General features: G+C 40.2%; 1 protein-coding gene across 1 annotated transcript; it reads left to right on the top strand.

Moving 5' to 3' along the window:
* The first annotated feature begins 1,526 nt into the window (after positions 1 to 1,526).
* LOC308399751 (plexin-C1-like) lies at positions 1,527 to 23,089 on the top strand. Its single transcript, XM_080887189.1, has 16 exons — positions 1,527 to 2,870; positions 3,895 to 4,017; positions 8,956 to 9,090; positions 9,165 to 9,265; positions 9,342 to 9,447; positions 9,526 to 9,691; positions 11,490 to 11,592; positions 13,076 to 13,151; positions 13,522 to 13,560; positions 13,655 to 13,788; positions 16,935 to 17,114; positions 18,060 to 18,168; positions 19,887 to 20,072; positions 20,152 to 20,307; positions 22,351 to 22,447; positions 22,574 to 23,089. The coding sequence occupies exons 1-16, from the start codon at positions 1,866 to 1,868 to the stop codon at positions 22,627 to 22,629; spliced, it is 2,772 nt and encodes a 923-aa protein (XP_080743315.1). The 5' UTR covers positions 1,527 to 1,865; the 3' UTR covers positions 22,630 to 23,089.
* The last annotated feature ends 841 nt before the right edge of the window (positions 23,090 to 23,930 follow it).

The following is a 23,930-nucleotide window of genomic DNA, read 5'->3' as shown; positions in this document are numbered from 1 at the left end:
AGTAAGGGTCCTTTTAGAGGTTTCAGAAAAACTGGAGAGGACTAAAGGAGAAGTGATGCATATTTATGGGACCCAAACACACTGTATGGCAGCATTTATTGAGAACACCTTGATGGCGATTATTTTATATTGTGTCACAATTAAAGAGGGTTGTTATTAGCTTCCGGAAATCAGCTTTAGTGTCGAAATCTAGTTTTCAGCTAATGTTTTTTTATTGATTTAAAACTTAAACTTCATCTTACTCTGTGTTGAGGGAAAGGGAACTACTGTAATTGTGCCTCTTTTTTGTTCCTGGATATTCATACATACAGAAAAAAAGACTTCAGGGGCATAAATACACATATACCATTGTGAAAATATTCTTTTTAACAAGAGAGAGGACAGTTCTCATAATGCTGGACACAAATGGAGAACTGATTCACTTGAGTCTGTTGGATCAGGAAATGTGACGACGCTGCACTTGTGGTCAACTAGACCACGAGTCACATGCCACTGTTCATCAACAACCCAGCCGTGCATTACAGAAGCACTTACGCCTTACTTAAACCTTTTTTTTAATTGTTTGCATGTTCAAATATTCTGTGTATTTTTGAGTGAACGGACTGTTGATGGCATTCTGTTTATCATTAATTATGAGTTTATATCGTAACCATAGTCACGACACTTAACACTTTTCATGTTTGAGATTTGTGAACAGAGATTTGTCCTCACACCATCTTTCACCACCACTGCGGAGCAGCTTTCCGGCCGACTCCACACACACACACACACACACACACACACACACACACACACACACACACACACACACACACACACACACACACACACACCTCTCCCTCCAGGCCCGGTGTCACTGAAATGGCTCCTCTGCAGTGGAGCCATTTACCACACCTCCGCCAAAATATTTAACAGAAAATATTCAGAGCAGCACTTTGATACTCACACGTTGGGACTTTGTTTCACTCAGAAACAAAGTCCTATAAATATGTTTTAAAACCCCCACACCTGTACTAATGAAGATGCTGGTGCACAACTACATTTTCTTCCTCTGAGTGGTGATTCCATGCTGCTACATAGGAGAGCAAGGGATCACTGAAGCTGTGTGTGTGTGCGTGCATTAAGGTGTTGAATAAAAATGATTAAATATTAAGATTTTGTCAGTACCCTTATGTCATTGTGTTACAGGACATGTTACAACTAACCCAGACTATGGGGTTAATTGCATCATTTCACTCTTTGTGTTTGAGACCATACCATGCAAGTACTAATTGTATTGCTGAGAAAATAGCTGTACTATTTAACAGCAGAGACATGTAAATAGTTTGCATTACATTTTGCATCCACTACTTTAAAAGAGCTCGAAAGCAACAAATGCCAGAAACAGGGGAGACCGGGTATAGTTGTAACTATTTCTGGCTATTGTACTCACAAACACATATGCAGCGAAATATTGCCATAAGAATACAACGCTGAACTACTTCCTGTTCACCGCAGGGGTACAATGCGAAACTTTTTTTCGGAAATGAAGACACTGAGAGAGTGCTGCTCTTAAAAGGTTGCACACTTTAGACAACTGTGCACGTCAGAAAGAGGATGTGTCTTGTCTTCCTTAGTTTTTTCTGACTTCATGGCACCGAGAGAGAGGCTGCTACTGTTAACTTGTCTCTTAGATATAATTTCTGACAGGATGTAAAAAAAGCCGAACAGGCTTTGTTCTGACGTTTCGGAAGGCAGTATTCGTCTCAGCTTTTAGACCCACGCTGCGCTTTTACGCACAAGTCTTGAGACACCACGTCAGAGAGAGAGAGCCGAGTGCCGTGCCATACTTCGCTGTGTAGTGGAAGTATTGCTGTAGGTTCAAGATGATCCTGCTGCTCGCTCTGCTTTCTGTTCTCTGCGGAGAACCGGGTTTGTGCCTGGAGGAGGATGGAGGCTTCACGTTTAATGGAGACATCCGTCAGTTCGCCGTGACCTCAAACACACTTTACGTCGCCACAAAGGAGAGGCTGTACCAGCTGAGCCACGGCCTGAGTCTGATCAACAGTCTGACCCAGAGAGGAATCTTAAAGACCGGAAACGAGCAGGATGATGTCCAGTTTTACCGGGTTTCTGAGGCAGCTGAGTGGAACGCAACTTTCAGCATCAACGTGCTGTTGCCTTTCACAAAGAATGACTCTCTGATCAGCTGCGGTGTGACTGACGATGACTGCGGTTACTGCGAGATTCTGGACCTGAAGAACATCTCCAACCTTCTGTACAGGGAACACTTCCAGGTGGGACCTCTGAAGAACAGCAGCAGGTCTGTCAGCTTTCTGGTGGATGTGAAGAAGAAAACTCAGACCGACGCTTACATTCTGACCGCGATCCAACAAAACAAAGAACAGCCCGAAAACAACAAGTGTGGTATTAATCAGCAGGCTGTCAACCTTCAGAATACGGATAACAAACAGGGTGGAGGTATTTTTTCTGTGACTGATGGAGCTTCGGGCGAACCTGGGATCAAAAGTAAAGGTGACGTGGAGTTTGTTGACGGGTTTCAGATCAGTTCAACCATCTATCTGTTCTCCAACGTGCTCTCAGCTCGAACAAACAGAGTCCGTCTCATTTGGCTCGAAGGCGATAAAAGTAAAACTGACACACTCAGGTCTCTGCGGGGCGCGACTCTCAGTGTCTCTAACGGTGAACGCAGCAGACTCGTGGCCTCCTCGGTCATCCCGGGGGAGCAGCCGGTGCTTTGGAGCGGCGTGTTCGGTATCGATGGAGGAGACACCGACACCGAGCTGATGGTGTTTGACATCAGCCCTGATTACAGCACGAACACCGACAGAGATCCAGACTTCTACACCTCTGCGCCAACAGAAGCGACGGTGGGTCGCTGAATAACTTAAGTTTATTTTTTTAATGGTTATTTTTTGTGTTGAAACTGTTTCCACCTGTCCCACTTTTTTCTCTGGTTTGTAGAAAGTAGCATTAAGTCATTGTTATGTGGCATCAAAAAGACATAACAACTGTAAGAAATGTGCAGGGACACAATCTACTGTATTATTAAACTAAACAAAAAATAATTATGGTGGAACTAAAATAACAGCGACGAATCAAATAAATGACACAAAATATTCCATTAAAAGTTTTAAAAATATTTAGACTTTAGAAAACAGAAAAAAAATCCAGGGCCTCATATTGTAAAAAATGAACTAAAAGTCATGACTGAATAAGGATTCTGAGGTATTTAAAGTACTGTGTTGTCTGCTGGTTCATGTGAAGATGTTTGATTTATTAAAAACCATAAAGTATACAGACCAGCTTAAGCCTTCTGTAGAGTTGGTGCTGTGCATTCATAGGACCTCATATTGATTCATTATCAGAATATTAGTTTTCCAAACTGTAAGTAGAAACCATGTTGCTGCAGCTGCTGACCAGCACAACTCTCTGGATTTTAGCAGCTGTGGATGGGAGATCATTCTGTTTAGACAAGACGTGTTGTGTGTGAAACTGCATCTAATTAGTATTCAATTAAGTAAATGTATATAAACAGAAATGATCTATAAAAAAGTTTAGTTCCATTGATTCTTTAAGGCTAATTTTTAAACTGTACACATGATGTAATAAAAAAAAAAGAAAAGAAAAAACCCTAAAACAGTACACGTGACATGTTGCCACATTATGTACTTCTTAATTTTCAACTGGCACTACGAAGTATTTGCTAGCACTTAATTTTTTGACAAGACAAAAATACAACGTGAATAAATAGAGGTCACTTTGATGGCACAACAACACAAGGCTTTTTTTAGACTTTGAGTAATGAGATGCTATTTCTATATCAGGTACTTTCAGTACTTCTTCTGGTTAGTTATTTGTAAATATCCAATCTGCTGGTTGCCTGTTTTTCAGCCAAAGATCCTGAAACCGAAGGCAGTGCTCTTCAGGCACAGCTCCATGACCTCTGTGCTGGCAGTGAGGCAGAGAGGCTGGATGGTTTTCTTCATTGGGACAGGAGACGGGCAGCTCATTAAGGTGTGTATTAAGTAATAGATATCAGTTAATAGAAATAAGTATCTAACACTGCCTTCTGCTTGGATTCTCCTCCATCACTCATCATCCTCCACCTGCTTTCATGTAGTTGACAAAAAAAACCCCATTCAGCAGAGATTCTGTATTGACAGCTCACTCACATCGTTAAAGAATCATATTGTGCTTGCTTGACACAATATTTACTATATTTACTAAAGTATTTTCTTTCAGGGTGCATTTACACTCATGTATAAATTATAATAGTAGCTTAATGGCTTTAATGGATGGAGGAATGCAGCTCCATGTAATGCCTTCCTCTGCCATAGTCTCTTGCATTTTACTGTGATCTAATAAAGCCAAAGATTAACTGAGTTCTCTTGCCAGTCCCACAAAGTTAGATAGATGCTACTGATGTCAGTTAGTGAAGTGATTTTCAGCAGATGAATCTCTGACTTAGGGTAGCCACCCAAACAAGACAGACTACCCCGATGCACTGGCACAGTTTACAAATGTGAAACAGGGAGCTCATACTACCACAGTAATCTGAGAAGCACATGAGTGTCAGGTCAAACATCTATATAGGAAGGGAAGAAAGCTTGAAACCACAATCAAGGAAGTCTGGAACAATGTTAGTCAGTTTACCGAGATGCAGAATGGTTCAATGAGAAGCATGATGAATAGATGAATATGAAGTACAATATAAGTACATAAGTGCGACTCTGAAAGCTGCCAAACAAAGGCTCACAGCTCAAGCCACTAAGCTGAAGAAATAAACAATAAATGGTCTGTTCTCCAAAGCTCCAGTTCTGTTCTCCCAGCTACAACGAAATAATAACATGGGAACAGATGCACCCTGAACTGCAACTGAGTAATACTGGAAGAAGAAGAACTGGCTGAAGTCGCTAGCAGCATTCCATGAAAGGCAAGTGAACACTTGCTCAGAAATAAAAACAGGATGAAGGCATCTACTCCTGTTTGACAGAGCAGTGCACCAAGACTCTTAGACCAGGCAGACCACCCTAAACACCGCTGCACTGACTACGAGAAAGCCTGTCACTCAGTGCCCCACACGCAAACACTGGAGTGCTTGGCACTGTATCAGACTAACAGTGCACTAAGAACATTCATTCAACAACCCCAAAGGCAATCACTCATGTCACCATAAAGTTTCAAACATATCTAGGTGATGCACTGTACCTACTGCTTTTGCATAGACCTCAACCCTCTAAGCCAGCTTATTGCAGAGAGCTGATACGGACATTAATTCAGGAGTGAAGCGATCATCAGTCAGCTCCTTTACAATGAATGATTGCAAAGAGAGTGAAGGTGATGGAGTTGCCAGAGGGCAGAGAAGCAGACATAAAGGATACAAGTACCTGGATATCCCACAGGTCAACAGGAAACATGACAGAAATGCACAAAGGTCAGCCACAGTCAAGTACCTCAAGTAGACAAGATGTGTACTGAGCAGCCAACTGAGTGGTAAAAAGTGTTGGGATTAAAACTACAAATACATAGGCCCTGACAGTCATTAGACACCCAGATAGAATAATAAGCTGGCCATAGGAGGAGGAGGATGCCACTGAAATCAAAATACGAAAACTCCTCACAATGTACAGATATCTCCATGTTACTAGCAATGGGAAGCGGGAGGGTGAGGATCAGCGAGTGTCAGAGCCAGAATGGAACATGGAGCATCCTCAAATACATCAGAGAGGTGGTCCCTAAAGACTAACTGCTTCAAGACTGCCTCGGCAGTTGAAGACACATGTTAATGAGGAACAGGAGGAGGAACTATCCTGGACGAGCAAACCCCTGCATAGGCCGTACCACCGACAGGTAGACAAAGTGAAATCCTGCCAGCCGGTAAAAAGGCCAGCTTAAAGGACACGGCCTCTGATCTTGTAGTTATGGTTGTTCTTGTGCTGCCATGATCATGTAGGAGTCCACTACACCTGACAGGACCCAAGTTGCAGGCTGGCCAAAGGTACCCCAGTGACTATTCAGTACAAAGTAGCAGGATGTAAGATGAAAGCTGTGTACACTGAGAAGCACAACCAAGTGCCTGGGACAGTGTACAGGAAGACCTTTTCCCCACTTGAAGTCCCCAAGATCCAATGGAAACCAACCAGACAATGTGGTGGTTGACAAGGAACAAAAAATGCAATTGTTTTCTTTTGAATAACCGCTGGGTTTGCCACATCCTGGCAGACAGCAAGGTCGGGAAGGAGAGTGAGAAAAAAGAGAAAAACCAAAGTGCTCTCTGTGGTAACAGGAGCATTAGGAGTTGTAACCCCCAAATTGGAAGAACGGCTTCAGTAGATTCCAGGCACAACATCAGAGATCTCTGTTCAGAAGAGTAAAGTCCTTGGGACAGCTAAGCTAAGCACTGCCCCCAGATTCCCAGGCCTCTTGTAGAAGAGCCAATCTTGAGAAAGAACACAGACATACCAACCCACAGGGAGGCAGAGGGGGGTCTTATATACATTGTATATCTTTTTCCATTAAAACACCTGTAAATTACTTACTGCTTAAAATTATTTTTGCATTACTTAAAATTGCTAATAATTTAATTTGTGTCTCTTTTCCTCTATATTACCTGAAGTTACACAATACTTTAAATTCCTTACACTACTGTGTAACTGTCACAATGTAACAATTTCATTTAATTCTAGAGGAATTCGACGGAGTAAAGTGTTCTAAAGTGTTTTTCTAACTGAATGCTGGCAGACAGTAAATGTTTCTGATGACACGACTCCTTTTCCGGTCACTATCTTGCAGCATTCGTGCTGATCCTGTTTAGAAATATGACACCATTACATCTGAGTGGGCCTCTGAAACGTTGCCATGATCTCAGCATTCAGCACCGCTGCTGTTTGCTGCAGATATTTCTATTTTATTGCAAAACTGTTCTTTTCTGCTTCTTAGTCATTCTGCTATATAGAGCATGGCTTCTTCTAAGGAAGCAGCATGGATCATGAGTGCATTCATTTCTGTTTGTGGTTGAATACGAGAAGAGGAGGAGACAGATTTGCTGCACTCTGAGACATTGCTTAATCGATCTGAGAGTTTAATGGAAGTGTTTGTTTCAACATTTGAAATGCTGCCATGAGGCTCCATGTTACCCTCACCATCATTTTTAACACCCAGACCTTTAGCATGGATACCAACTGTAATACTTTATTTGGCTTAATTGCAATATAAAATGTTTGTCAATTAAAGGTCATTATGGTCGCAGTATGACATTTGTGTTCATACATGCAAAGAAAGTGAACTGATCACAAACAATAAAATATGTCCACTTTCTCAGACCTTATGTTATCTTCTTTTAAAGGTACATGAAGTATTTTTAGGTAATTTAATAGAAAAAAGAACGTTGTGCTCATCAGTTATACAAGAAAGTGTGCCATTACGTCTTCAACCAAAGTGATACATTCTTATGAACTTAGACATCATCCATTAAAAATACATAAAAGGAGGCGTTTATTTGTGGCAGCTAAACAACAACAGGTGGTTATCAGGTGAGATTATGCCAGCTAATTTAGGCTCAATAGTCCTAAAAATCCCACTTTACAGTTTGATAACATTCTCACATCATATTAGAGTTTCTTCATTAAGTGTCTGAGATCAACAGTATTAGATCCACTTCAAAGAAAGTTTCACAAATGTAGGCTAACAGCAGCTAAAAGAGGCTAACAGCTGCTAACAGCAGCAAAACTAGCAGCACTCGCCTACAGAAAAGTTCAGGATATCCTCAAAAACTTGTCTCATTATCACTGCCATAACTGAGCTTTACTGACTTATGGACTCCAAATGGACTTTCACAAAGTTTTACAGCCTCCTCCAGAGTAATTAGATGTGGTGTATTGCTGAGGTAAACAGCAGACATATTAAAAGGACCTGAAATATAAACAAAATATGACCTGGTTGAAAACAGTCCAGCCTAAAACAGGTTTAACTTTACGGTAACACCTACAATATAGCTGTTACAGGCCTTAGAAGTGGACTCTGAACTGGTTTTAATCACTATAAACTTTTAATGAGTTGTGAGATGTTCCACTAATATTTTTTTTTTTAAATTTTGTTCCTGTTTTTGTAACTTTAAAAAAAAAATGTATTGGCATCCAGTTCAAAAAAAGGATATAATGGTCAGTGTTCATTTTTTTTATTAAATTTTCTTTGCTTCAAAAAATGTATTTATTGTCTTTGTACTATTTAAAATTAAATGTATTTTTTAAATGTCTGTGCTGATATGACCCAATCTGTACAACCCTCAAAAGTTGGCGGTATCACTCTAACATGACCGCCAACCAGCTTGTAGACCGGGTTTCTTTAACTTGGATCTGGGGGTTGTTTTGAGATCATGCTCGAGGTTGGTGCCTTGTGATCAGGTCTGCAGAGGGGACCAAACAGAAAAACTATCACACCAGAGCTGCTGACTCACGGTGGACTCCCACATGTTCCACTGGTCTCATGTCAGTGTCTGATCATTTTATCACCTTTTGTTTCCCTTGCACTCTCACACTCACCATGACATCTCTACACATCTCTTTACGCCTGAGTATCCTGAATTCATGTTTATCCTATTTTTCATATTGTCTGTTTTTGGAGACAAAGTTTAAAAAGCGTATTTACAGCTATTATTAAAGCTGTTAATTTACATTTAAAAAGCTGCATCACCTTCATTTTAAGACCCAAATATATTTTGTGACTACATGAAATTTTTCATGGGGTCAGAAATTTAATCACTCTGACTCATACACTGAGCAACACAATGACAGTTGGAGGATGTGATGAAATTAGGCAGCAACAAAGAGTTCTCTAAAACAGTAGCAGTGTTTTCTACACATTGTTTTTTATTTCTGCGCTGGTGTGATCCCGTTATTAGTTTTAACCCAGTGTTCAAAGGCAAATTTGGCAAAACCTCCTTCTTGTTGTCAGCTGTCTGTGGACAGGAACTATCACGCTGGCTGTCCCACGGTGCTCTACAGGACCAGTGATGACCGCAAAGTGTTTCCCAAATTACATCTGGATCCAGTGGATCAGAAACATGTGTATGTGCCATTTAGTAACCAGGTACTTATATTTTTTACAGATTATCTGAACGTCACATGTACCTGTGCTGCATTTGACAGTGTTTGTTGTTCTAGATAAAGCGAGTTCCTGTGTCGAAGTGCAGCACGTACACAAATCTGCAGGAGTGTTGGTCTGCACAGGATCCATACTGTGTGTGGTGTAGCTCTAAACGCAGGTGAGAGAAACAACACGTGCAGCTGACGTCTTCAAACAATTCTGAACTTGGTGATCATTTCTTTTTCTTCTCGTAGCTGCACATTTGAAGATGACTGCACAGATTCAGACTGGCTGTCCATTCCTGATGAGTCCCAACACAAAATGATTTCCCACAGAGTAGAAAAGGACACAACCGGACAGGTGCAGCTTACAAACACACTCGGGACTGTAACCATTTGTGGCTTTCAGTTATTTGTCAGTTTTGTTCTTCATTTTCAGATCTCACTAAAAGTCCACGCACACCTGACTGTGGGTGAAGAAGTGTCATCGAGGTTTGCCTGTCAGTTTGCTGCAAGGTCTGGCTCGATTTGTGTTTCAAATAGCCCTCCTCCACAGTTCCCACATTGCACCTGCATCCTGTCTGATCGTACACTTCCTGCTGATGGTCAGTGGCTTTTCAGAAATAATTCCAAGAATTAAAAACACTTCACAGTAAAAGTTGTTTATTGATTTGCAACATTTGCCAACATAAGAAAATATATTATACTCAGATATAATGATAGCGGTTCTCTGACTCTGTTTATTATTATATACTGGCTCAGCTCATTAAAACAGACATATCACTACAGGGAGTGCAGAATTATTAGGCAAGTTGTATTTTTGAGGAATAATTTTATTATTGAACAACAACCATGTTCTCAGTGAACCCAAAAACTCATTAATATCAAAGCTGAATGTTTTTGGAAGAAGTAGTTTTTAGTTTGTTTTTAGTTTTAGCTATTTTAGGGGGATATCTGTGTGTGCAGGTGACTATTACTGTGCACAATTATTAGGCAACTTAACAAAAAACAAATATATACCCATTTCAATTATTTCTTTTTACCAGTGAAACCAATATAACATCTCCACATTCACAAATATACATTTCTGACATTCAAAAACAAAACAAAAACAAATCAGCCACCAATATAGCCACCTTTCTTTGCAAGGACACTCAAAAGCCTGCCATCCATGGATTCTGTCAGTGTTTTGATCTGTTCACCATCAACATTGCGTGCAGCAGCAACCACAGCCTCCCAGACACTGTTCAGAGAGGTGTACTGTTTTCCCTCCTTGTAAATCTCACACTTGATGATGGACCACAGGTTCTCAATGGGGTTCAGATCAGGTGAACAAGGTGGCCATGTCATTAGTTTTTCCTCTTTTATACCCTTTCTTGCCAGCCACGCTGTGGAGTACTTGGACGCGTGTGATGGAGCATTGTCCTGCATGAAAATCATGTTTTTCTTGAAGGATGCAGACTTCTTCCTGTACCACTGCTTGAAGAAGGTGTCTTCCAGAAACTGGCAGTAGGACTGGGAGTTGAGCTTGACTCCATCCTCAACCCGAAAAGGCCCCACAAGCTCATCTTTGATGATACCAGCCCAAACCAGTACTCCACCTCCACCTTGCTGGCGTCTGAGTCGGACTGGAGCTCTCTGCCCTTTACCAATCCAGCCACGGGCCCATCCATCTGGCCCATCATGACTCACTCTCATTTCATCAGTCCATAAAACCTTAGAAAAACCAGTCTTGAGATGTTTCTTGGCCCAGTCTTGACGTTTCAGCTTGTGTGTCTTGTTCAGTGGTGGTCGTCTTTCAGCCTTTCTTACCTTGGCCATGTCTCTGAGTATTGCACACCTTGTGCTTTTGGGCACTCCAGTGATGTTGCAGCTCTGAAATATGGCCAAACTGGTGACAAGTGGCATCTTGGCAGCTGCACGCTTGACTTTTCTCAGTTCATGGGCAGTTATTTTGCGCCTTGGTTTTTCCACACGCTTCTTGCGACCCTGTTGACTATTTTGAATGAAACGCTTGATTGTTCGATGATCACGCTTCAGAAGCTTTGCAATTTTGAGACTGCTGCATCCCTCTGCAAGATATCTCACTATTTTTGACTTTTCTGAGCCTGTCAAGTCCTTCTTTTGACCCATTTTGCCAAAGGAAAGGACGTTGCCTAATAATTATGCACACCTGATATAGGGTGTTGATGTCATTAGACCACACCCCTTCTCATTACAGAGATGCACATCACCTAATATGCTTAATTGGTAGTAGGCTTTCGAGCCTATACAGCTTGGAGTAAGACAACATGCATGAAGAGGATGATGTGGACAAAATACTCATTTGCCTAATAATTCTGCACTCCCTGTAATAACAGAGACACTGACATTCATCGTAAGTTTTTTTTTTTTAATTTACAGGCCTTGATGTCACAGTAAAATTCAGACTTGGGACATCACCACTGTCACAACGACTGAGGTTAAACGACTGCTCTAACATCAGGGGAGCGCCAAGTTTCGTGTTGTAAGTCCATCAATATCAGAAAGAATTCAACGACTCACTGTGGACAGACTACAGTACATCAGACAGATCAGACAATCAGGTCACGGTTAGAAATCAGAGAGAATGAAACCTTCATGACCAAAGCTAGAAAAGTTTAATAATTGTAACTGTATCAGACGTTGTTAGCGAGTGGTCTTTATTTTGGTGTAGTATAGCCATCGTCAAGACAAAAAGGACGTCTGGAGGTGTACAGAGACTTTTTAGACAGGAATTTTTATCAAGTGAGCACTCGCAATGTGCTGTGGTCTGGAGTTTCCCCAGAGCAACATCATCATTATTGTTAGATGTTGTTAGTCAGCACAGTAAACTAACACAGCTTCCTAAATTCAGCTGTAGTCAGAACATCAGCCGGTTTCCCCCTTAATTCCTGCAGAATAACGCAGACTGAATGTTTCTGCAGTTCTCACTGAAGTGCATGCCAAGATTAAAGCAGAGAGTAAAATATAAGAAATTAATAAAATTAATAAATGAGATATTAGATAAAAGACACATGAAAAGTACGAGAGTCGTCGCATCCTCGATTCCTCGACTGCTTTCCTCTTGTCTCGGCGAGTCCCACCAGACGTGTGAGCGCAGACACGTCTGCAAAAAAACATTTTCAGCTGCAAGGAATATTTTTGGTAAAATTTTATGTTTTGTAGGGTGCTGAATCCAAAACTGATCTCCATTTCCCTCACATACAGTTTTGTTTGCAAAACAAGAGAAATTTACATTTTTTAAAAAAGCGCAACCGCGATGAAAAAAATCAATATTTTATTCCAATTAACTCGGCATAATTTCTCTGAGATTCCTTACTTTCACTGTGAACAAACTAAACCTGTTAGGACGCGATCATCTGAGGTCCTCACACTGCCACCGGACCCCCCCTCCTACTGACCCCCCTTATTTCCTCGCATTTTCTATGTGTATTTCTCTTGTGTTAGAAATATCAAATTAATGTAAGAAATCATTATTGGAAATGTTTTTTTTTTTTTACTCAAGTATAGGATACCAGATTTTGACTGCTTAATTGTACACTTAATTACATTTAAAAAATGAGGTTTGCAAGAAAACCTGACGAGATGGGATTTTAAAAATATTTTTCCTGTTTTCAGTGAGTAAAAATCAATAAGACACAGTCAAACAATCCTATGCAGTGTTTTGGTTGCCGACCTGTAATTCTCACCTGATGTCAGTAAAACATTTGTTATAACAAAACCACAGCTGTCTTTTATGATATCAGATCAGTGTCCACGATGTTTTATACTTAGACAAAATGTGACTTGTTACTGAATCTGGTCCTTTTTTAGTCCCACACACAGAAAGTCTGATCACCTTAAATGACTGAAACAACTCACAGTCAGAGTAAAAAGAAAGCTGTTTCCCGTCTCTTCTTCATGCTCATCTTTTTTGTGATTACACCTTTTATTTTGTTCATCTCATCTCCAATATGTCTCCTGTCCAGGTGTCAGGAGTGCATCAAAGCTGGTTGTGGATGGAACAAAAACAGCTGTTCCTGGGCTAACCAAGGAAAGACTGATGTACTAATGACTGATTTTCTGGATTTTCATACTTCATATCAGTCTGTGCTACATTATTTTAAAGTCATCACTTTTAACATTGAGCAAGAAACATGGGATTGATGGTAGAAAATGAAACTATTAAACATACACCAGAGATGCTAAAGAACGATTTTTTTAACTTAAAAAATGTTATTCACCAAGTGCTTATTGCTTCATCAGTACAATGATTTACATGTCTAGATTATAAAAAAAATGTCAATACTTTTATTAGCAGTTTTCTGTTTACTCCTCTTTTTGAACTAAACTAACGTTAGCTACAACAGGTCCTAGGTCAGTCCTGATAGATTATAGTGCTGTGCAGATGCTAAGTGCTGTATCCCTCCCGCAGGACAGAGCTTGCAACGATTTGGAGTCTGGGAAGAAATCTGTGAGTCTGATCCTCATTATCCCCATCCAGTAGAGGTTATGATGTCAGCAGAAGGAAACTAAATGATCTGATTATTTTTGTGTGTTGCTGCCAGGGGCCGGAGATCTACTCCATCACTCCCAGTGTGGTGTCTTTCTATGGGAGTAACCATGCGGTGTTATCAGGTCAAAACCTTGGTTTTGTAACACGAGTGAGGATCCAGACGCATGCTGAATGTACTCCAAAAGAGTGAGTCACTGTACAGATCACTAAGATGCTGAGAAATAACTGAATAAAGAGCAGATTTTAATCCAGGGGAACACCACCCATATTACAAACCAGAGGTGCGGACTCGAGTCATTAATTTTATGGCTTGAAAAAAGACTTGTGACTTGACTTGGACTTTTACACCAATGACTTGGGACTTGAATTGGACTTGAACCTGTTTGCTTGAAAAGGTTTGCTATATTACTCCAAATCTAAAATTTAACAAGCATATTATATAAAAAGTGTGCACCATTTATTCATTCATTCACCACACTACGTACTGTGTGCATGAGCTGTTGCACAGCCAATCAAATTAACCAGATTAAAAAAAAAACAAAAACAAAAAAACACTCAAGCCAAAAATGCTGCCAAGAGGAATTTCTTTCAGGTACATAAACTACGAAGTAGTCAACAAAAAATGAAATGCAATATGCAAAAACATGCAAGAAGAGAATCACAGCCGAAGATGGAACAACTTCCAACTTTGTCCGACATTTGAAGTTGCATAAAGAACAGTAGGTGGTGCTTCTCTTTTGCTACGATGTGATAGCTGACTTCATCTTACTAGCAAATGTTGTCCAGGCTACGTTGATGATATTGTTTGGCTTTCACGTCTATGATATTTTTGTTATGCTATTTTAAATCCAATTCTACAAGCGCATCTAACATGCAGCTTGTTATCTCACAATTGTCGGTGGATGGTGAGCGGGGTCTGTTTCAGAAATTGGGTCCTGTACCTGAACGCAGGGAACGCACACTCTGTCACTCAGACATAGACACATACAGATACATATGTGCACAAACAGACTAGGCAGGAGAGAGAGGACATGCCAATCACAGCGCACTACATTTACTGCAATGGTTCTTTGTTTTCTACTGTGGAAATCTCAGCAGTTTTTGTCTGAATAGAAGTTCTGCTTTTGCAATTTTCATTCAGGGGAAGACTATTCCTACAGCTAAGTTTAATTGAGCTGCATTTTATAGAGGTGCAATTTCAGAATAACTTTGTGTATATTTTGTAAGTTCACGTGTTTCATCATGTGTTGAGATAAGTGGTCTCCTTTTTAGCATACAATTGCATTTTTTTTCTTTTTTCTTTTAAAGACTTGAAAAGACTTGAAATTCAAAGTTTCAGACTTTACCAGGAACTTGATACTTGACTCTTGACTTGAGTATAAAAACTTCAGACTTACTTTTGACTTGCAAAACAATGACTTGGTCCCACCTCTGTAACAAACAGTGTTAATCCTGGTCTTTGTCTCCTTAATGATACCTCTGAAATCTCCTTAAAACAAATGCAATGCAAAATGTTGTTCGCTGGATTTACATCCGCAAAGAAGACTATTACAAAGCAATGGTTCTGTCCTGACATTTGTATGGAATCATTCTGGAGACGATGTCTTATCCGTGTTATTGGTTTTGAACATACCACAGCAAAATTAAATAAAGCTCGACCCACGACTGTTGACGCTTGGAAAATCTTCTCATCCAGAGTTATCTCCTGGAAGAGGCAATAATTGGTTTTAACTTTATGTTTTTGTGTCTTTTCTTTGCTGTCCCTATGCCTTGTTTGCTAATGTTTGCTTTGCTACTGCAGTTTACAGTTGTGCTGTATATGTCTGTACCCCCCCCCCCCCCCCCCAAACCCCGTTTTAAATCAATAAAATGTTGATCACATAAAAAAAAACAAACAGTGTTGGTCAAGTTACTTGAAAAAAGTAATCAGTAACTAATTACCGATTACTTCCCCAAAAAAGTAATCCTGTTACTTTGCTGATTACTTATTTTCAAAAGTAATTAGTTACTTAGTTACTTTTTAAAAACACGATTTACAACCTGAATAGGTGATAAAGCGATAGATCTTTCAGCCCAATTCTACTTTTTCTGCATAATCCATCATACAAAATGTAATCAAATGGAAAAATCTCTTTTTAAAACTTGTTTTATTAGTTTTAATCTTTTAACTTTATGCATCAAGCAAAAATTAAATTATATGCAACATTCTCTGACTGGAAGAAATTTGTTTAATATTTAAACCTATTTTCTGCACATTCCAGCACATAAAATATATATATATTTTGTGTTTACACTCAGTCTTTCAAATAGATGCAAGTAAAACACAGCAGAAAATAAATAAAGTCAAAGACTCAGCGGTCCTGTTGCTCTATTTTCACCTGTAAAGCAGGAGTGGGGTAGGCGGAGGTTTACCCTGGTGCAGGTGTGCCGCGGTCAGTGGAAGAATCCCATTACGTGGCAGCTACTCGGTGCTTGTTGGAAGTTTAGGGGGTTTTTTCGCTGTAAAAAGAAGTTTTCTTCCCACGCACGGCGGACACTAATGTTTTTGTCACTTTTTATGGAATCAAACTCAAAGTAAGGTCAGTACTTCCACGCTTTAAACGCTGCACGCTCATACTCTCTCTGCACTCGACATATGATCCATTGTTGATCTGCACACAGCTGTTGTCACAAATGTCGCACTCGCTTACGTCACTGTCATGAGACATTCTCGCAAAAAAAAAAATCACGGTTTTAGTAACGCAGTAACGCAGCGTTCCTACGGGAAAGCAACGGTAATCTAATTACCGTTTTTGCAATAGTAATCCCTTACTTTACTCGTTATCTGAAAAAAGTAATCAGATTACGCGTTACTGCCCATTTCTGGTAACAAACCACCATATTCTACAATTTGGGAATATGTGAGTTCTCACCCAGCACTTATCGATGGCAAAATAGTTAAAAATGAGTTTAAAAAACACTGATACAGATTTCATTGACAACAAATATTCATTTTTACTGGACACGCTGATTTTTATTTATGTTTTTTTGGCTTTGGAGCTTTTAGACTCAGGCTTGCAGAAATTAGGACAAATGATGCACAGTTTGAAACGCAGATTGTTTGGTTTCTGAGTGTAAAACAGAAGGAGGAGAAATGTACTGTTGTCTGCACAGTAAGAAAAAACACAGCAGTTTACAGCATGCAGTGAAATTCACAATGAAGTCTCCCACACAAAACAATAAAATAACTTAAGCATTGAAAATTAAGGTGCAAACAACGAAATTAGTAAAAACCAAAAAAAGGTTTTCTGCATGTCGTGATGATGTCACTGAGTCTGTGTGTCTTTGCTCAGGTCTCCTATTTGGGACAACGCTGGCGTCAGTCTGACGTTCCACATTCCCAGCACAGATATCAAAGGTGTGGTCCGTGTGTGTGTTATCCTAGAAGATGGTAGTTGCCATGGTGACGCCAACATCACTTACCGCTCATTGCCATCCTGCGGCAACATTACTCCAAGCAGCAGCTGGATGAGGTAAAATTAGTTTTGCACAATTCGTTAGTGATAACTGCTGATCGTAGATCCACAACTTCCAGAAGCCGAGGTTACAGAAAGAGTTTGAACTCTTTGCTTAATGTCAGTTTCTTTGCAATTATGATTAAAAGAAACTTGTGCTGATAGTTGTTTTTGAGGAGGCCACCTTTGGGAATCCCCAGACGCCTAAGGCCGTCCCTACCCTCAACCACAATAGCGAAGGCAGGACCAAACCATGACCCCCCAGCCATATGTGCTCCATATGTCTCATTTAATGTGACATATGGAGCACACTGTCTCTAAGAAATTATCTTCTGAAGAAGTGCAATAACAAACCTGATTAATCAAAATCATCTGCAGATCATTTTATTGGAGATTATGTATCGTAATTTCAGGAGCAGGACCACGCTTCCAAACACGCTCGTCTATAGATGACAACCTTCTGGTTTCCCCAGTTCTGCAAGCTGTTCATTCTCGTTTACATGCACCACCCTCCCTCCGTCCTTGTTCTCCATTCTTTAACTTCTTCACTTCTATTTAGTACACGGGGATCTGCCAGGGAGCCGTCGCCAGTCCCCTTCGAGGCCTTCCCCAAACCACAGCTCAAGTCATATCAAAGCATTCACTTTTACCTACTACAACGCTGTCAAACCTAAAATGAGGACGTGGGCCCAGCTAGTGAAGTGGGGAGTCTTCCTGAGGCAGATAGTCAAGGTGGTGTTAATCATCCGAATCTAAAACTACATTAGTTTTATTTATTTATTACAAATATAACAGGTTGGCAGGAAAGAAAATAGACAGATGGTTATTTTTCTGGTCCATCAAACAATAAGCTTCTCGTTATTCTTCAGTGAGATCTGCTGGATCCAAGGATGACTCACTTCTCTGTGATCAAGAGTCTTTCATATTCTCTGCTCTGCATAAATGCTGCTCTGTGTTTTGCAGTGGGAAGAGGAAGCTCACACTCATGGGGTCACACCTGGAGGTTGCTGAAGGAGTGAAACACAGCCACACCAAGCAGGACGTCAAGCTTCCCAGAAACAGCAGCTATCAGGTCTGCAGACACACACAGTGGAAATGGGACTGTTTATTATAAATTGAATACGTCAGTCTAACATTCTGCTCTGAGTTGATGGACTCACTAGCTTGGGAAACCTGGGAAACACTCGGTGAACAAAGTTTCAGAGAGATTAGCTGTGACTGAAAGAGTAACCGATTGGCGTCTTTGTCTAGATGAACGATTAATTACAAAAGTGTTCATGTTAACAATGAGCAAAGTAGGTTTTCATGTTCCCGATCATTATCTCTTTAATGCACTCTGATGTGTCCTTTTCTGTTGAATATATGAATGAGAAAATGAAAGTGAGGGTCAGACAGATGGTTCAGTGCAGCAGGAATGAAGAGGATTTTGGATTTACAGTCTGACATTTATTACAGCTACAGTTTTAACACAACTTAAATGTAAATATTTCTAGTTTCTTAGTCAAGAATTCCTGAAGGCTCCGTGCTTCCAGGAAGTATTCAGAGCGCTGCAGTTGTTCCAGCCTCATTCCAAAATGGATTCAATTCATTTTCCATTTAAAATTCTAGAAACATTACCCGAAAAAAGACTAAATGAAATACATTTGCTTGGAATTCCTGCAAATTTATCAAAAACAAAAAGATAACATGTAAGTATTCTCAGCCTTTGCTCAGCACTTTGTTGAAGCACCTCTGGCAGCAATTACAGACCTAACTGTTTTAGATTATGATACTATGAGCTTGGCACAACTATTTTTGGGAAATCTCTCCCATTGTTTTTTGCAGAACCTCTCCAGCTCATCAGGTTGGATGATGAGGATCGGTGCACAGCCATTTTCAGAGAGGTTCAGTTGGGTCTGGGCTCTAAATTGGGTCACCCAAGGACATTCACAGACTGTCCTGAAGCCACTCCTTTGTTATCCTGACTGTGTGCTTAGCATTGTTTTCCTGCCAAAAGATGAGCATCCTCCTCAGTCTGATGTCCAGAGTGCTCTGGTGCAGGTTATCATCAAGGATGTCACAGCATATCGCTGCATTCATCTCATCTCAACCCTAACCATTATTCTGCCACCACCATGCTTCACTGTAGGGATAGTATCGGCCAGGTGATGAGCAGGTGATGAGCAGTGCTAGTTTCCTCCCAACACTTTGCATTTAAGCCAAAGAGTTCCATCTTTGTTTCATCAGACCGAAGAGTTTTGTTCTCATGGTCTGAGAGTTCTTCAGGTGCTGCAGAAATGATTGTCCTTCTGGAAGGTTCTCCTGCCTGACTGTGGCCCTTCTAACCCGACTCAGATTGGCCAGGCTGCCAGAACTATGAAGTCCCCGTGGTTCCATACAAGAGGCCAGCATTTTTGCTCATTGGGACCTTTTCTGTACCCTTCCCCACATCTGAAAAGGCTGGAAATACTTATGTATATGTTATATTCTTAATTTAAAAAACTATATTTGCAATAAGTTCAAACAACTATCATTCACTGTGTCACTGTGGTACACTGTGTGTAGAGTCTTGAAAGTGAATTTTATCCATTTTGGAATAAGGAATAGCTGCTGGAATGTTTGGAATAAACATGACAAAATGTGGAACAAGTGAAGTGCTGTGAATACTTCCTGGATGCACTTTATGCTCAACAAAATAAGGTGACGTAAGCATTCCAGCTCTTTTGGAAATGTGTTTGTGCTTGCTTTACCTTGACATCATCATCTGCTTGCTGTACTGTCCACACACTAAATACATTCTGTGTTATACAGTCAAAGTCCTTGCAGAGTCTCACCTATGACACACCTGCAGCTGAAAAAACTTTGAGCAGCAGTGTGTCTTTGAAAGTAGCCAATCAAACCTTGGCCTGCTCCACAAACATCACCTACTATCCGGACCCTGAGTTTACCAGCTTCACGGCTATAAGAACAGGGGAAGATGTACGCGTCACCATACAGGTAATGTTGCGTCTGTTGAAACAATCTACTAACATATGACATCAGCTCACTGAAGATCAGACTTCTGTTGTTGTTTCAGAAAAAGTCAGACAACCTGGAGATGTCAAAAGAAGAGTTATCAGTGTGGGGCGTTCAAGACAAACAGGAACACCCCTGTATCCTGGAGGCCAAAGAGATGGATTTATTTATCTGTCGGATTAAAAGGCCACCCAACACAGAATTTTATGACTTAAAGGTAAATCTTTCTTTTAAGTGTGATTAATGTGATAATAGGTATAACATCACAACATCTCTATTATCTTACAAAGTCCTCAGAAGTGTAGTACTGTGCTAACAATTTACACCATAAATACATTTCTGGTATGTTTTCAAATTACTGTTTTTTTGGGGGTTTTTTTATTGAGCTTTAAAATACAATTAGCAGAAGAAAAGATCAAATCAGCGCTATTTGCCTTTAAAAATGTCATGAAATGGTCGTGTGTGGCAGGCAGGAAAGGACCCAAATGCAGACTTGTAGGCAAAACTCAGAAAACAGCTTTATTTGCTGAATAAATAAACAATGCAAAACTAAACTGGGAAACCTAATGAACCAAACACACAGAGAATCACACAACCATGAGGGTATGACGTGACAAAAGGCAAACACAGGGTTTAAATACACGAGGAGGGAATGAGAAACAGGAGGGAAACACAGCTGGGACTAATCAGACATAATGAGACAAAGGGAAGCAAAACTAGATACACTGACATAGGACACTGACATAGGACAAGGACTATCAAAGTAAAACAGGAAGCATGAGACATAAGCAGACTTGACACAGAGACGTGGAACATGGCAGGTTTAGACCCAAGCACATAGCACACGGAGACTACATGAGACAGAAAAACTAAACCTTCACTAGAGTCAAGACACCAGGAACACAAGGAGGGCTTAGAAACAGAACATGGAGCACAGAGACAACAGTAACTAACAGTGACAGGGAGACGTGACTGACTGGGAAGAACTGACTTTAAAAAATACTGACACGGTTCAAATGATGCATGCGCGTGAGGAAAACAAAAGAAGAAACCAAAGAAAGCTGACGAAATGCTAACCAAGCTGAAAAGGGATGAAGAGAGACAACGGGACAGATGGACACAGGCATGAAGACAGCACAGTGACCATGCAGAGTCTCACACAAAAACTAAAAATATTCAAAGCTGAAGTCAAAAGTGAAGTGAAAAAAAGAACTAACTTGCATCAGTTATGCTATGAAAAGGAAATTTGGAGAAATTCAGGAAACAATTCAAGAAGAAATAGCAAAACTTAACAAAATGCAGTGCTGGGTGACAGAATTAGGAAAGTGGCACAAAGAAGCTAACGAGGCCCTTGTGATGTTGTTGAGCCATGCACAGCAGATGCAAGGGAAAAAAAAAACCCAACCTTGAGCAAGATCGTGAAGAAGCATCATCCATATATTTGGCATACCAGAAGAAACAGCCTATACGAAAATAAGCATCCATCTGAAAGACGGGGTGAAACTGCAAGTGACCTATGGAAGAGGGGGATCGCACTAGAAGCTTCAGGAGAGCAAGAGGCTAGGACGCTGGGAGAAACTGGAGCACCACCAGGAAGGCAGCAGGTGAGGGCTGGCAACCTGAACGGAAACAGTACAACAAGTGAGGGAAAGCTAATGAGAATCAATCCTTTTATGTCAGGTTTCGCTATGCGGCAGGCAGGGTGGGACGAAAATGCAGGACTCAAAACTCACGAACACAAACTTTAAAATAGCTTTATTGCTTAAGAGCTCAAAATGTGCTATTCAAAATAGCTCAGGTAAGACGAAAACCAGTAACTCACAGACTGGCGTCCAACAGGGGCCCATGGATCACACAGCTTGTGGGGAGAACAAAACAAAGACCACGTGAAGACTGAAGTAATGAGACATAGTAAGCAAAACTGAATATAATGTACACGGGACTATCAAAATAAAACAGGAAGGAAACGGTGAGAACGTGAACCTGAAAAAACTAAACAGAGACACCTCTGGGAGGTAAATAAACACAGAGACAAGACTTCCACAACAGACGCTGAAGACAAGACAGAGATGAAACTGGGACATGAAAGGAACGAACATAGTAAAACAAAAAACCATGAAACAGACATAGAGATAACAACAGTTCTCTACAGTCGTTTTCAAATTGATATTTCTTTCAAAATGGTAGTAATAGAGGAAATACTGTGACCCAGTGCTCTGTTGAGACGTCCCTCTGTGAAATGCGTTTTTGTGTTTTCTAGATAAAGTATGGTGACAAGACAGTGAGCCTCAGTAATCCTCCACCACACAGTGTCTTTCCAATAGTACTTTCCCTGCTGATACCCGGTATTCTTGCTGGTAAGTTGGCTTTTTCTTCAAACCTGGACACAATTTCTTAAAAACGCCTGAAAACCTTTTCTACTGCAAATTGAAGATGTTCTAGTTTTTCCGCTCAGGTCAAATCTGTTACTGTTTGTCTTTCAGTGTTGTTGGCCATCTATCTGTGGCGGAAGAGTCGCTCGGATAGGAATGGGTTTTGACCACCGATGCCCGTCTCTGTATTCAAGTGATATTATATTTGAAGTCTTGATGTCTGTTTTTCCCCTCTCTTGGGATTAATTTCTGTGTTGTTTAATTCAGGTGTATTTATTTTTTTATTTTCAAAAAAAATTTCAGGTTTCTCAATTTTGGTTGATTGGCAACCTCATAATTCGACCTTAACTCAAGGTAGTTTATGATACTGTAGGTTAACGTTCGGTGTGCGTTCCAGTTGTTGTATATATTTATTAATTTTATATATGTTTTATACTTTACATCATGCTTGAAAGGGGTTATTGATCTAAATCTCCTCCGGAATGCAAATAAAAGCTTTCCTACAGTGTTGAATTATTTTGTTAAATCAGCTTCTACTATTTCTGCTTTCCTGATACAGTCTTTGGCTGTATCATATATGAAGTAATTGTATTTTTACTGTAATTGTATATTTAATAAATATTGATATATGTGCAACAACATTTGTTTCCCATGAATGAAATTACCTGAGAGAGAAAGACAATAGAAAGCCATAATACTGGTAGGCCTTCTAAAACATTTAGAATCAGAATCAGAATACTTTATTGATCCCTTACTATTACTTTGCATCCATCTGTTTGGTCACTTCTTGTGTGTCAAAAACAACTTCCCAGAGCTGACCATAGATATCTCCTTTGCTGCACTCTAGTAATAACCCATGTTTGGAGGTATCCGATATAGTATAGCATGTAATAGCCCTATAAATAAATCAATAAAACTACTTAAAGACACTGTGTGTGTGGACTGCTGAGAAAATAACCGCAGAGATTCATGAGTCTTTGACTCCGTCCTGTGGTCAGAGACAAAGACCCATGTCTTGGTGTGCTTTTCTTTCCATTCTTCTTTCAAAAACAAAAAAACAGCCACACCCTTCAAAACATGCAAATGGGAAGGGTGTAGGGTAACATTGTTTCTATCAGTCCAAAATGCATGTACATACATACTTACATGCAAGCATATTATGATCGCACTGAGAGAATAAGTCATTAACAATGACACCAAAAACATCGGTATCATAATGATAACCATCCCCACCAATAATAAGTCATTAGTAATAATACTGACCTGCTGCTGTTTGTGGATGTCATAAGTCTCACAAGCTATCCTGGCTGATGTCCATCCCCAACACTGACACTATACTCAGTCAGTTTAATTCAGTGAATAAATCTAAACATCATCAAACAACAACAAGTGAAGGTCCCATATATTTCAATATGAGAGATCATTTGAAAGAACTGGAGATGATTTATTGATGTACAGAATTCAGTTT

The sequence above is a fragment of the Rhamphochromis sp. 'chilingali' genome (genome assembly GCF_963969265.1).
Source record: "Rhamphochromis sp. 'chilingali' genome assembly, chromosome: 7".
Lineage (NCBI taxonomy): Eukaryota > Metazoa > Chordata > Actinopteri > Cichliformes > Cichlidae > Rhamphochromis > Rhamphochromis sp. 'chilingali'.
This window is presented reverse-complemented; position numbering and strand designations above follow the sequence as displayed.